General features: G+C 38.8%; 1 protein-coding gene across 3 annotated transcripts in view; it reads right to left on the bottom strand.

Annotated features, from left to right (window-relative positions):
• Positions 1-5,197: 5,197 nt before the first annotated feature.
• The window catches only part of LOC117400481 (putative Polycomb group protein ASXL3), a 66,434-nt gene continuing 55,611 nt past the window's right edge, over positions 5,198-16,020 (bottom strand). For all 3 annotated transcript variants that reach the window (XM_034000521.3, XM_034000522.3, XM_034000523.3), the window contains 4 exons: positions 15,709-15,805; positions 14,715-14,820; positions 12,145-14,293; positions 5,198-11,585 (listed from right to left, as the gene is read on the bottom strand). In XM_034000521.3, the coding sequence (XP_033856412.3) occupies positions 8,112-11,585; positions 12,145-14,293; positions 14,715-14,820; positions 15,709-15,805 (5,826 nt within the window). In that variant the 3' untranslated portion in view covers positions 5,198-8,111. The remainder of the gene's footprint in view (positions 11,586-12,144; positions 14,294-14,714; positions 14,821-15,708; positions 15,806-16,020) is intronic.

The following is a 16,020-nucleotide window of genomic DNA, read 5'->3' as shown; positions in this document are numbered from 1 at the left end:
TGCAACTGGTGCTGCATGGCTCTCCAGCGCTAGTCTTGACAGGCAGCATCCCACTCCATGCACTCCTCTCACACACGTTGCACCCCGAGAAGGCCTTAAACATTCCAGCCAATTCTGTTACCACAGGATCAGCTTTTCTAGACTTCTAGAACAGTGTTGTACTCTGTGGAACTGGCAGTCGCTGCTCCATCCTTCAGCTCCCCAGGTTGATCCTCCCATGGTATTTTTGGCGGCATAGTGCTGTTCCTTGCTCCCTCTGTTCTTTAAATGAGTCCACTGAAATTTTCAGCAAACAGCACCCTACTGGCCACTGGATCCCACCACTTACACCATATGTGAGGTTGTGCAAATACCCATAATAATTAAACACATGAATCCAGATTATTATTATTATTATTATTATTTACCCAACAATAATGCTTTACTTCACCTTCATTTTAATATAAACTCAATCTTACCCTAAAGGTAAGCACGGCCCTGAAAGAGCTGCTCACATCAAGCACAAGCCTCAGGCAGACGTGCATTACCTGCGCTTTTAAATCCAGTGGTAAGCACCATGTCTATAACTAATTGTTAACAATCTTAAACTCACAACCCCTTTATGTATATACATTTTCATTAGCACAGAATAATTAAAAGATGCAAGTTCACTTTACTAGCAGGGTGCTCCCCGCTACCCAAAATTATACCTATCTCAAATGTATCTATTAAAAGCAGATACACACAGATTGAATAAACATTCGTTTATGGGGTAGTTTTATCTGTCCATTTACAAAAAGAAGGTTCATCATTTTTTTAGTTTACAGTTTCATTTTTTAAACTACCGTGGGCTGAGTACCGCATTCTGGCTGAGTGATGGAAAAACAGCGCCTCTTACTACAGTCAGAGAGAGAATTATGTTTCTCCATCACAATCTCAAAAAGCAATTTAAGATATCTTAAAATATGTAAAGATATCTGGAAAACATGTGCAATGAATTACAGATATCTTTAAAACATTTTGATATACAATAGTCTGTCGCATGTCCGACTGCGTGGGACCAGAGTTAGGGCGGATATGTAAAAAGGTGGATAAATGAATCCTGTTTTAAATACCATTATACACAGCTGTAACAATTACTATATTCACACAATTATTGTTTTGAGATTCAGCTTTTATTAGGGAGCTCTCCTAAATCCCTTGTTTAGAAAGATACAGGGTATTAGTGTTGTATACACAATTTACACAGTAGCAAAATGCATAGGTTTACGAAAACAACTGCAAGTCAGGGGGCGGGGGGCAGGGGGGGGGGATATATTTTTATAGTGGTAAACTGTAAAATGTCTTCGCACGTGCTTGATTTTTGTGACCGTTTAAGAGGTTATAGGGCACAGGGGAGGCAAACTATATATTTTGCCCCTTTACTTTTTTTTGCTCTGTGTATACACTATTAGTCTATGTTTTGCTGTGGGTTTGCTTTTAAACAGTTTAGAATGTAATACAAAAAAGGAAAGTCATTCAAAAGACGCTAGAAGTCTGACATTGAAAAAATAATAAAAAACACAATACACGAACACTGGTTTGACCTGCAGTCCACACTGCATTATTTACAACAGCTGAGCTACACTGTAAAAAAACCAAACAAACAAAAACTGTAAAAATACATATTTAACCGTCATTTTTCAATGTTAAAAAACGTATTTTACTATATGGTTAAAAAACATTAAATAACGTTGAGAATACCATAAAAATAAATTTTACTGAAATTATCCGTATGTTTTTTTAATGTACAGAACCATTTGACCGAGTCATCATTTATTTTTAAAACACAAACTGTCTTTTTAAAGTGAATTGTTGTATAAGTTTAGTTTTTTTTGTGATTAAGAACTTCAATTTGATTTAATGAAAACCTGCAACACATCACTGGTTCTGTTCTGGTGAAGGCCCTCAATGCACCAAAAATTAATTCAAGCTACACTGAAAATTATTATTATAAGAAGAAGAATTAATATTCTTAATATCTTCCAAATGTAAAAAAAATAAATAAATACTTCTGGTCTCACAGAACCATATGAAGTGTTGCAGATTTTTAATATATCCTATCAAACTGAAGTTCTTAATCATAAACTTTATAAAAACTATTCAGTTTAAAAATACAGGGTATGTGTTTTAATTATTTTTTTTAATTACTATATTATTTATTTAAAAAAAAAACATCAGGTCAAAGCTGGTCAGGGTGTTAAAACGTTCCCTTTGTTAACATTAACTCAGGAGCATACTTTCAGCTGTTATATCCATACGCCATGAGTAGGAGGAAATAAAACTAGAGAATTACTACAGTATTATCAGAGCGCATTTATTTAAATATTGTAAGCTAATAGTATTGTATTATGTAAGCTAAGATTTAACAAAAAAAATTAAAGAAGGAACTACTTTCGGCTTCTAATGCACTACAGTCACAATCTGCCTACACCTAACAAATGCTGCCTAAAACGTGCCTGGAGGCCATTTTATAAAGTGGAGACGTTGGGAAAATCACACATTGCTGCAGAAAAGAAGTGAAAGACAAAAACAACTCCCCGAGAAAGTCAGGTCTGGCAACACTGTCAGGACACATTTCTCTTTTCAAATGTTTATTTAGCTTTAGGTAATTGAATGTTTTTATTATTATTATTATTATTATTATTATTATTATTATTATTATTATTATTATTATTATTATTATTATTAGCGGTAAAAAAAACAAGTCAAACCTTAGGCCAGAGAAGGTGTGCTTTTTGTTATTTTAAAATATAATTAATAGGTCTTTACAGTACTTGAGGAAATACCTTTGTGATTGCTAGAGTACATGTGTGTGCGTTAAAATCTTTAACGCACGCACACACATGTACTCTAGCAATCACAAAGTTTTTTAATGCTGTAGTTTTTTATGTATGTTTTAAGAGCATATTTGGCTGACACGTGATTTTGCCCGTGTGTCTGAGGGATATGTTAACAGCATAGCAAGAGTTGAATTTTTCGTTTAGATTATCTTCATTGGGTGTTTACTGTATTTGAGGAAATAATCGTGTGATTTTTTTGAAGGTGTGTGTGTTGGAATATACGTTGTAATGCTGTATTTTTATTTTATTTTATTTTTTTACATGTTTTAACTTGAGCATAGTGTCTGTGTTGGTGTTGATTTTTCCCTGTTGCTAAGGGATGTGTTGATAGCACAGCGTTTGGAATTTTTAGTTTGGATTTTCTGCATTGGGTCTTTACTGTATTTGATTAAATACTCATCTGGTTTTTCGAGTAGGTGCGCTGTCGTTTTTCTTTTTTTTTAAACGTATGTTTTAAGAACATAAGAACATAAGAAGAACATAAGAAAGTTTATAAATGAGAGGAGGCCATTTGGCCCATCTGGCTCATTTGGTTGTTAGTAGCTTATTGATCCCAGAATCTTATCAAGCTTCTTGAAGGAGCCCAGGGTGTCAGCTTCAACAACATTACTGGGGAGTTGGTTCCAGACCCTCACAATTCTCTGGGTAAAAAAGTGCCTATTTCCTGTTCTGAATGCCTCTTTATCCAATCTCCATTTGTGACCCCTGGTCCTTGTTTCTTTTTTCAGATCGAAAAAGTCCCCTGGGTCGACATTGTCAATACCTTTTAGAATTTTGAATGCTTGAATCAGATCACCGCGTAGTCTTCTTTGTTCAAGACTGAATAGATTCAATTCTTTTACCCTGTCTGCATAAGACATGCCTTTTAAACCTGGGATAATTCTGGTCGCTCTTCTTTCCACTCTTTCTAGAGCAGCAATATCCTTTTTGTAACGAGGTGACCAGAATTGAACACAATATTCTAGATGAGGTCTTACTAATGCATTGTAAAGTTTTAACATTACTTCCCTTGATTTAAATTCAACACTTTTCACAATATATCCATGCATTTCCACAATGGAGAGATAGGGGGATATATACTCTTGCAGATGTTTGTAAAGATAAATGCCTTTGCGCATTCCAAGATCTATAATTACAATATAACTTATCAGGCTATTCTTTCTTTTTCTACCTTCGTCTTCGCTCTGCAACTCGTACCTATGGGGTACTGGCAGACAGAACTGCCATCTCATACACTGCATGATATGTTGGACGCAGGGGGTAAAATGAAAGGTTTCCACACTTTAGATTCATCTACTAAAGGCCTCTCATAAACCTTTGGTGGTTAATACTAAATAGGAATTTATCTTCTGAAAATGAGGCAATCTGTTGGGAAACTGTTTGGAATATTTTAATCTCTGCCTTTAAAAATCCAAATCATCAGCTGATTTATTATAACTTTCTGCATATGACATATTTAACTCCTTGTAGATGTCATCAAATGAAGCTCACCCCTACTCCTGTATGTATATTCTGTCCTCAGGGCGCCATGGGTTCCTTTTTACATATGGTCTGGAAGTGTCTGGGTGTGGGTGTGTTCTGGGATCAAGTTTCTTCAGCTTTGTCTACCATGCTTGAGAAGAATATTCCTTGCTCTGATATGGTGTTGCTATGGAATGATGACTCATCCCTTGACCTATCATTGCAGCAGAAACGGATCTGGTTGGCCTGTCTTACAGCAGCAAAAAGGATAATAGCTCTTCGATGGCAGGCTCCGCACTCCCTTCCCGTTCGTCAGTGGACCTTTACGTTTCTCGATATCATTTATATGGAACTTTCCACTGCTCAGGTCCATCGCGGTAGGGAGGGGAACGTGCAGGCCTGGAAATCGTACGAAGACTCCATTAGATCTCTGATAAATCTATCTCCAACTATCTCTGACTGAAATGGTTTTTTGGGGTCCTTCATGGGAGGATTTGGGGGTGGGGGGTGAAAATGGAAAACTTGGGGCATTGTTCTTAATTTTGTATTGTTGTACCGCTCTTGGGTTCCCTAATAAAAATGTGATCACAAAATAAATAAATAAAGCTATTATTAGTACTATTATTAGTTAATGTTATGTGTATGAAAAAGAATCCCTATTTTCATAATGGGTCTTGAGTTCTAAAAGTTGCCTGAATTCTGCTTTTATGCAAGATAATTGGACACCATTGTGACCTACCTGTGGACATCTCTCTCAAAAGCCTTTGGAAAACAATGTTAAAATATGTCATCACACAAAGACATAATACTTAACTTTTGTATGTAAAATAGGGGTATCTAGAGATAACACAGATAGGCACATATTTGTACTTTTTTATTGTATACATTAAGATCAGACTTTTTTTTTTTTAACACAAATGTAAAATACAGCACCTTTAACGACAGTCTCCCTGAATTCTAATGAGTACAACATTAATCCTCTTAAGTTTTATCTGCAGTCATTTTAATAATAAATCAAGGATAATGCAGTTTAAACACTAAAAAGCCTTTGACTGAGTGACTGCAGTATGATTATATATATATATATATATATATGTATATATAGTGCCTTGCAAAAGTATTCAGATGCCTGACCAATTCTCTCATATTACTGAATTACAAATAGTACATTGAAATTTCGTTCTGTTTGATATTTTATTTTAAAACACTGAAACTCAAAATCAATTATTGCCCAGTCCCTGCTGATGAAAAGCATCCCCACAGCATGATGCTGCCACCACCATACTTCACTGTAGGGATGGTGTGTCTTGAGGCATGGGCAGTGTTAGGTTTGCGCCACACATAGCACTTGGAGTTTTGGCCAAAAAGCTCTATCTTGGTCTCATCTGACCACAAAACCTTTTCCCACGTCGCAGCTGGGTCATTCTCATGCTTTCTGGGAAACTCCAGACATGCTTTCAGATGGTACTTTTTGAGTAACGGCTTCTTTCTTGCCACCCTCCCATACAGGCCAGTGTTATGCAGAGCTCTTGATATGGTTGACTGGTGCACCATTACTCCACTCCCAGCCACTGAACTCTGTAGCTCCTTCAAAGTGATTGTTGGCCTCTCTGTGGCTTCTCTCACAAGTCTCCTTCTTGTTTGAGCGCTGAGTTTTAAGGGACGGCCTTTTCTTGGCAGTGCCTGGGTGGTGTGATGCAGCTTCCACTTCCTGATTATTGATCCAACTGTGCTCACTGGGATATCCAAACACTTGGGTATTATTTTGTACCCTTTCCCTAATCTGTGCATTTGTATTACTTTATCTCTTAACTTCTGTAGAATGCTCTTTTGTCTTCATTTTCCTTCAGATTCACAGCCTGACCAATGATCCTTCAACAATGGGGTTTTTATCCAGAAAATGTGACAGCAACTTTAATGGTTCACAGGTGGAGGCCAATGGTAAGGTAATTGTGTCCTCGTTAGGGCAATTTCTTTCATTGGTGTAAACTGGGAGCTTCCACAGCACAGGGGTTGAATACTTATGCAAGCAAGATATTTCAGTTTTTTATTTTTCTTAAATATTTCCCAACATAAAACCAATGTCACCTTATAATAATTGATTTTGAGTTTCAGTGTTTTAAAATAAAATATCAAACAGAACGAAATTTCAATGTACCATTTGTAATTCAGTAATATGAGAGAATTGGTCAGGGGTCTGAATACTTTTGCAAGGCACTGTGTATATATATATATATATATATATATGTGTGTGTGAGTTTATGCCACTTGATGGAGCTTTTCTTCTTTGGTAGAATATGAAGAAGGCTTTGTCTAGGTATACTAGTGACTGGTTGTTGTTTTCAATGTTTCTCTACTAAAATCCATGTTCCTCACATATTGTTAAGCATAGGTTAATTTCACACCAATAACACTAATACATCTGATGTCAGTTGTAATTTAAGAGCGCTTCTCTGAAAAAGGCATACAATGGCAAATTTGAGATGTATGTAAACATTTAAAATACTGACAAATTAAACATAGTTTAAAACACTGACAAATTAAACATAGTTTAAAACACTGAGCAGTAACTGTTTCTGTTATACAACAAAAATTGTAATAATAACACTATAAAATCATGTAATTGACCCAGTATTTAAGAGCATTGGTAACTGGTAAAAATGTATTCAGCAATTTTTAATACAGCATGGTTATATGTATATTACAGACGCAGTGTCTATTATGTATACCTTATCGGTATCTTGATCACTACTTCAATAAAGGAGCTCAATAAATCTGTGATAAGAAAATATTATTTTGCTTTGCTAATGGTCACTTAAACGGAACTCTTTTACTTTCAAATGGATGTTTTATGCCAAATAGTGATTAAGGGTGTGTTAGATAACACTTGGCACAACACAGCCCCAACATTCTATTCTCCAAAACATAATTGGACATGGGTTCAAGCATGCTATACACTGACATATTATATTGTACAAAGTCTACAATATGTAACTGAGGTAGTCACATATGTAATTGTAAAATCTGTAATCATATATTTAATAAATAAATAATTTATAAACACGTATTAGTGTAAAGTGTTTTCCCATAGTTCTGCAGGAAATCCTTGGCTTAAATTAAATTGGTCCGGTAACGTCTAATTACTGTTATTTTATTACTGCAGCTGCACTGTGAAAGGAACAATCCCTAATCCCAATGTTGCAAATGTTTTCATATTAAATTATTACATATTAACTCACATTCAAGGCTTTTTCACAAAGTTTTGTGTGTATTTCAGAAATGTATTTCTGTTAAGAAACCTACTTGCCATGCAACCTTTTCTTAAAACAGTCTAATTGTGTTAATCAAATGTTAGACTAATCATAGATTTGGGGGGAGGGGGGGGGGGGGGGGCGTGGAACAGATCATAATAACAAAATGTTATGAACGTCCTTACAGTATTTCAATTTTCTAGCATGTTTTTGTATTTTCGGCCTCGCCTAATTCTGAGTTATGGTAGTGCATATTTTTAATGGCTTCTCATGCCTATCCCCAGAAGTTTTAAAACAGTGCTATACTTACAAATCATGAAGCTTATAGAATAGCTTAAAATTCACATTCCTTTGTTTTCATGTAAACATTGTACTACAGTGTTGCAATGAAGTTGACACAAACAGGTTTTAAAACAAATACATTAAAAATGTAATCTTTTTTTCTTATATTTTAAATGGTGCAGGAATGCAACTGTAGTTCTCAAAGTGTTATCAATATAAATAGTGTCATACATTTGCTTTTTAAATAACTAACTGTCTACCGCACTACTAAACAAGCAACGCATAGTTTTGATGGGCCTATGCAGTCATCATGGCAGAAGGCTCCACAGCCTTTGCACACAATCATGGCTTTCAGCCTGCATGAACATTTCAGCTCCAGTTCATCAGCACTGCTGCCATCAGCAAATATCTGATCCGAAACAGAGGCACTCTGATTCGACAAGCCACTGCTGCTGCTTGCATTGTTGCCCAGAAAGTTTCCAATGGATTGCTCAATAACAGAGGCAGTTCTGTTGAAATTAGTGTTACCAAAATGTATTGTGGAGTACTTTCCATACACCTGCTGGGACTGAGTTGCCTGTGAAGATTTTAACTGCGCAAAAGACTTGTGTGGCATTGGGGCCATGTAGGAAGGAAACTCTTGGCTTTTGAGCTGAAAAACCTGCATGTGTTCCTTTGCTTCTTTCTGCTGATAGGATGTCTGCTTAACACCCATTTCACAGTTGTTTCCTAACCTCTCGTTAAAAGAAATCGGCTCCACTTTTATATTGCTACAGATGTTTGCTGAAGGAAGCCAACTAAATCTCTTGCTCTCCATGGCAACATCTGTTTGCTTTTGATCAGATGGGACTTCTCCATTAGGTGGATGCACTAAAGATTTGTTCTGGGCATCCTGTGAGACATTGTGAATGGCATCAGCCTGCTTAATTTGAAGATTTGGTGAAAAAACACTTCCTTTTCTTAACTGATCTGTTGCCACAGAAACATTGACCCCTCCTAGACATTTTTGTTCCTGATTCCTGTTGAATGCTAATGTGTTTGGAGTGGTGCAGCCAGATGTGGCTTTCATGTTGGCTTGCAGCAACGCTGTTGGAGGGTTGGTGTCTCTGACGTCAGCCTGGAGAGGATAAAAAAGCCTTTGAGAGTCACTGGCTTCAGAAGGAAAGCTGCCATTTTTATCAATGCCCAATGAATCTTTCTGAAAGCTACATGCGGGGAGCGGCTTCTGCTGTTTGATTTCCGGGCTGGGAGTAATTGTGCCATGCACCAGACTTTTTTTCACCCACTCCTGTACAAAGGGCTGCCTTGGGCCCAATTGCTTTAAGTGAGTACTGAGTGCGCAGGAAGCACTTTTACTTGCTGCTTCAGTCATTTGCTTGCCCTGCTCGCATTTAATGTGAGCGAGTTCCCCAGCCACCCTTTTGTTGGGATGGATATCGCGCTTTCTGATGTGGACAAGCCCCCTTATTCCTGGAGCAAGTCCTTTGCCATCTGGGCTGAGGCAGCTCTGAACATTTTCCGTGACATTTCTCTCAACTGCAGCTGTTTTGTATATTGAGGTATTTTGCAATGGCAGAGGCAGTCTGTTTATCTCCAGTCTGGCCCCTGACCGGGTCTGGGGTAGTACTTTCTCCAAAGGCAAATTCCCCTGCAGTAGCTGAGTCACTAGAGGGTTATTGGCCTCCACTGATGACAGACGACAGCTAGAGCTTACAGCAAGGTGACCTCTTCTATGATTTTCTGTGATCAATGACACACAGTCTTCAGCTATATCAGCGGCAGCTGCAGAGGTCTTGACTAGCCTCTCGTCTAGTAAATGAGTTGCATGATGCAAATTCACCGCTTCTTTCAAGTCCTCAGTGTCCATATCACTGGGTTCAGATTTGATGACCCTGGTTTCTGAAAAATTAGAGCAATTTGGAGAGCTGATCATTCCTTCAGTGCTTGAAATAATGTTGCCTTTTTTCTCTTTGTCATCACTTACATGTTGATGGATTATCATTGTGTCCATGCGGCGTCCATCATTCTCTTTCAGCCAACTTTTAGGTTCACTGATTTGCTCATTGACTACCACTTTGTCAGCATGTTTGTACAACAAGGAGCTGTATATAAGATTGGCAGCACTCTGCTCAGAAAGTCTAACCCCCTTTTGTCTGTTCTGCCGAGGTACAGGCACACCATGCAGAGCATTATGAGTCACCTGCTGCTTCTTACTGTTCGTTCTGGAGGCATCATTAAAAATTGCATTCTGTTCTGTTTTTTGGCGGAAAGGTACAGACCTGCTCATTATTGACTCCTGCAGTCGCAGAACGGTTTCCGTTTTCACCCCTTTATTTGGTAGGTTTTGTCGAGCATCAGCCAAGTTTGCAGCTGGTATGCTTGAATATGATCCAGAGCTGTGATCCACTATAACCTTACATGGAATAGCTTTGTTACTGGCAGAGTCTGTCAGTGACAACTCTCTACACTTCCCTGATGTTCCCGTTTCATTCTGAGTTGTCGGCATTGGGCTGTTTGTAATTGGACTCTCGTTGACATGGCCTCTGTCTGTAATATAGTTTGACTTGACGGCTTTATGTCTGTAGTGATGCATCTCCCTTCTGTCAGCGCTGCCTAATGCGTGAAAGTCAGATGAAAATGGCACACTTGGTCCTTCAAATAAAAATGGAGTGCTGCTTCTGGGAGGGCAGTTTCTCTCAGATACTGTGTTGTCTTGGAATGTACTACCTTTGGATGTAGGCAGTGCAGTACTAACACAAGACACTTGGGGGGCTGTCTGACCCGGATACCTTAACCCTCCATTAATGGGGTAATTTGGAGATGCATTGTTCAATGGACATGGCATTGCTAGCACTTCTGCCGAGTCTGGTGCAGCGCTGTCATCATTATACTTTGGCACAACGGCTCTATGGGTTGAGCCGGAAACAGTGGCTTTGGCAGTGGGATTGGACGGAGATACTTGGAAGAAAGAATTCTGGTGGTTGGGTCTACCGACAGCCATTAGAACAGAAGGGTTGTCAGGAGGAATAGAAAAACCGTGGATAGAGACTGGCACTGCTAAACTGAAAACTGAATTTGGATTGGCATGGTTATTCTCTACACTTGGCATAGTGTTAGTCCTTCCAGTCTGGGGCAATTTGAAGGAGGATTGTGGTACTGGGATACTCTGTGAAGCAGCATTTGGAACAGACATATTGCCCACAGACTTTGCAATTATGTTTTCTGAAGCCTTGGAGGTAGGACAAGACCCTGAACTCAGTGCAAAGCCTTTCTCGGGTGACCTACGATTGGGATTAGCAATAATAACACCAGTTGGACCATCACTCTTGGATTGCACAGCTGCCTGTGAATCTGAGGAACACTTATCCTCCTTTGAACTATGCAGCTTAGCTCCTTTAACAGCCTGGTGCGAATGACCTCTGGCTTGATGTTTGGCAAACAGTTTTGCCTTGGTTTGCTCTTTGATATGTGCAAGCGTCCTGGTCTTACTCCCTTCAGAAGGGGCTCCACCATCTCCAGATGTTATCCGGGCAGCTGCTGCCACAGCTGCGGCAGCTGCAGCCTCCCTCTGAGCCCTGGCTTGCTGAGCTCTGGCCTTGATGTCTGCCAGAGTCCTGGCTCCTGTGTTCCTTCCTGTACTTGGACCAGAGGTGGATGAAACCTTGGGTTCATGCTTGGAAACTGGCTGCGTCTTGATGATAAAAGGCAGACCAACTTTGGAGAGTTGGATCTAAAAATAAAAACATTTAAAATAAATAAATTACATGTGTATCTGTATTACAGTAGTGGCAGCAGTACGGTTCTGTTCTCTTCAGTACATAGCTATTTATTATAATGAACACATGAACAAATAGTCCCCTCCCATTTTATATTTTTATGGGAATTAAACATCTTTTACTGCACAAAACAATGTTGTCTTTCACATTATAGTAAAAGGTACACTGTGTTGTTCAGTACAAGGGCAACACTTAAAATACAAAAACATTTCTACCTTATAAATCATTTTTGGAAAAACAGGTTAACTTTATGAAAAATATGGCACTATTAACACCTTTCCTGTATGTTGTGGATAATTTCTGGTGCTTTATGTGTAATTGACCTTTCCATGCAAGCCCCATTTATCACACCAGATTTACATGACCTGTAGCAAAAGAAAGTGGTTTGTGTTCTAAACTAAATGTTTCTCCTCCCTCTCCTGTCAAAATGTTAACCATAGAAAACAAATTGTTTAAAAAATCTGATGACATTAAAGGTGATAAAGCATGTTTATATGTATTCCTTAAACAGACCTTGAGGGGTGGGACTCTTAGCTCCTCTTTTGGTGGCACTTCTTTTTCAGGTGGTGGGGTGCTGGACTGTGCAGTACTCTGAGGCTCTTTCTCTTCGATTCTGGCCCTCTTTTCTTTACACATGCCTGTGTGCTGTTCTCCTGTTTTCCGTTTGGAGATCTCTGGATCCCTACAGTCAGTCCTCTGCCTCTCTGGAGACGTGTTGGACTCTACTTGTTTTGCAGAATGTGGTTCTTCCAGTCTGTGTTGGTGGTTTGTTTGATGAGACCTATGGTGTTTGTTTTTTGAAGTGGTTTCTGATAATAAGGAGGAGGAGGACTTCTCTTGAGAATGGTGATGTTTGATCTGTTTAAGACCTTTGGTATTATTAGATGTATCAGGCAATGCTTTGCCTGACACAAAGGCATTATTACTCTGCTGCTTAGGTTCTTTTAGTTCTTTTATGTTTTGCTGAAGCTGAAGGTTTTCTGTTTTGGGTATCTCTGGTAAAGGCAATTCTTCCAATGGTGAAGTCGCTGCAGTTATTTGTGGTGGGAGCTGAGCTGGTTTGCAGTCTTCACGTTCCAGGATTGAACTACTGGGGGCTTCCGTGAATGGAGCCGCTTTCACATCATGTTTCTCAGCAGTGTGCTGTTGTTTAGACTCTGGGAATTCAAGCTTCTTGCTATAGCGCCCACTGTATACAGAAGGTTTCCCAGCACTGGGAGAGGCACAGGGTTTAGCAGCAACATGTGAAGATGCTGTCGGTTCAGCCTCAGGATTTCCAGTTTCAGATACCTCTATGACAACAGTTGGTTCTGGGGATACTGATACATGTGGCTTCTCATACATAGCTTCTTTCTCTTGAACCGGACTTCCACTCACACTGGGCAACATGGGTAGAGATGACTGATGTTCATTGGACTGGATTTCCATGTTTGTACATGAAGGAGGGGTTTCTGATGATGTTGATGCTTGTTTGGTTGGAGAAAGTAGAGTGTCTTCTTTCTCTGGCATAGATAGCTTAAGCTCTGGACCTGTGATCTGCAGTTCCTCAGGTGGTATTTCAGAAGGGGCAGAAATTGGGACTTCTTCCTGAATCTGTTGTATATTTTCTTCTGGCTGTGGGCCTGCCTGGATTTTGGTTTCTAGTTGCTCTGGGGAAGGTGCTGTTGTAGAGATGGACTGCTCTGTAGAGCTGGGCTGGTTTGGGCTTTTTAGAAGCAAATCAGTGTGATCTTTTTCAGAATCACTAGATGGATCTTTCATCTCTACGTGGACTTTCGGCTGATTTGCAGACTGAAGACTGATTGTGGGCTTCAGCTTCTCAGTGATCTGCTGCTCTTCAGTGGTCTGCTGCTCCTCTGGGGTTGGCAGCTCCTCCATGGTTTGAAGCTTCTGCTTGGTTTCAAGCCCCTCTGTGGTTTCGAGCCCCTCTGTGGTTTCGAGCCCCTCCGTGGTTTCGAGCCCCTCCGTGGTTTCAAGCCCTTCCGTGGTTCCAAGCTCCTTTGAGGTCCGCAGCTCATTTGGCGTATGTTGCTGTTCAGTAGTCTGAGGCTGCATTTGACTGCCATCATTTTCTGAATCCAATAGAGGGGATGGAGTTTGGTCCATTGTAGCTGTAGCCAACGGTGGAGTGGCTGTAAATATGTCTGCTTCATTACCTGTTGCTTTATGATTTATTTCTTCTGTGGATTGAGTTGAGGACTCAACAGCGCACTCTGTGAGGACAACTGAGTTGTCTGACTGCAGTGTTGGTGTTTCTTCTGTTTCGCTCCTAGGGGTGCAGCTGCTGACATATTCAGCTGGACCATTTTCCTGTTCATCTTGTTCCTCAAGATATTCACAAGTATTTGAGTCTACTTCCACGGCTATCTCTTCTTGCACCACAGACTCCTCTGCAGAAATGTCAGGGAACCCTGACAACAGTATATCTTCTGTTGGCTGTTCGGTCACTACTTTTGAAGCTAGTTCCATGTTACACACTGCCTGGTCCACACTTTCTTCACATTCATGCAATGTCTCAGTGTTCTCCAGCTCCTCCTTTTCTGCAGGAGACTGGCTGGATGTTCCTGGCAAGCATGAAGAGTCTGCTGCTGAACTTGGACCATCTTCAGTACACTCCTGCACTGAGGTAAGTATCATTGATTCCTCTTCTGTCATACCCGATCTAAAAAGATTAAATAAATAAAATAAAAAAGCAGGATGAAAACTGTTTGGATATTGTTTAATATTATTACGTACCTACTTAATGGTAACCCAAAATGGTTATCACACTAAATTAAATATCCTAGAGAACTTTATTAAATAGCTGCTAAATCAGCCTCTTCTGTGTGTAGTATTTTTGGGACAAAGTTATTTCCTGTATAATTATGTTTTGTTAGATAAAACAAGGATGTACTAAAGAAATCAAGAGTGACTAGTGGATTTTGTTTTTTACAGAACTTTTTGCTAGGAAACAATTTTGAAGTTGGTTTTACAATTTTCACCACATGAACACTAAATGAACGCACAAGTCTCTCCATGTGTCGCTTTAAGGTCAGAAGCATTCACTGCCACAACAAAAAGGGATTCCTATGTTTAACACTTACTTTTCTCCATAATATGTTTCATAGACTTTTTCCTTCCATGGTTCTATCTTCTTTTCTTTTTCAATTTCCTGTCTTATTCGGAGCTGCATTTCTGGTGTAAACTCCCCTGCAATAGAAGTTTTTTTATATTTTCAATGTGAAAGATTAAACATATAGAATGTCTGGTAGCAATCCCAGGTGCATGGATGTTAAAGCATATGTTTACATAATAATTGCAAAGCCTCCATGGCTGCTTTTAAATAGCATAGGCAATAACAAAATTGTTTCCAAATGAGTTTTATGGTGGAGTTAGCTGGTGCTGGTTGTACAAGAAAAAAAAAACACTAAAATCAACAAAAACATTAATTAAAGGCTAATAATATTATAGATAAAAATACAGGTTCACAGCATAGTTGCAGATGATCAAAACATCATAACGCTATGTCAGCACTAACACATACCTGCATTTTAGAAAAACAATAGGAAAAAGCAATGTGCATATGGCCAAAAGCTGGAGAGGATGATTTTATAGACAATAACCACCGTTTCATGGTCAATATTAGTAAAAGTGCATCTTATAAATCAGTTTCCATTCATAGTTGCTTGAATACACACAGTATTCTGTTAAGTGTAGTCCACAGCTCCAATTGTAAAACATTTGTTTACTCCAGTTGGTTAAAAATATATATGAAAATCTATAAAGAGAAATAATAAAAAAATAAGTGTGGAATATTTTTTTCCACAGTTTATACTGTGCCATGTGTGTGATTGTAAATAACAACATAGACATATTAGTACAGTTAAACTATGATATAGTCTGAAAGAATAATAATAAAAAAACTACATTTATTTTCTGTTTATCCATATATATATATATATATATATATATATATATATATATATATATATATATATATATATATTAATATGCTGCACTTACCTGGACCATGTCTCATCTAGTTGCTAAGCAACATATTTGTGAAATGATAAATACAAAAGCCCAGTTTTGACATACCTTCTGCTAACCTCTGTTTCCAACCTTGAGCAGCATACGCAAAGAATTCATTATTCAGTGCAGAGTTACTGAGACGCAGAACTCCATCACTTCCCATCTGAAAAATAAGGCAGACAGCATGAAAGCAAGAAGCAGTGGATTTGGAGAACATTTGGCTCCACACCAGGGATCTGACATGTGCATTTAAGAATCACAGGAGAATTCAGTACAGTTAGCCCTTCTCATTAGCATCAAATTGGTCAGGGCATGCAATCATTGTATTAATAATGAGCCCAGCAGTGTGTTAATGAATATAGTGGTCCACAGTAACAT

Source organism: Acipenser ruthenus, chromosome 4, assembly GCF_902713425.1.
Source record: "Acipenser ruthenus chromosome 4, fAciRut3.2 maternal haplotype, whole genome shotgun sequence".
NCBI classification, from domain to species: domain Eukaryota; kingdom Metazoa; phylum Chordata; class Actinopteri; order Acipenseriformes; family Acipenseridae; genus Acipenser; species Acipenser ruthenus.
This window is presented reverse-complemented; position numbering and strand designations above follow the sequence as displayed.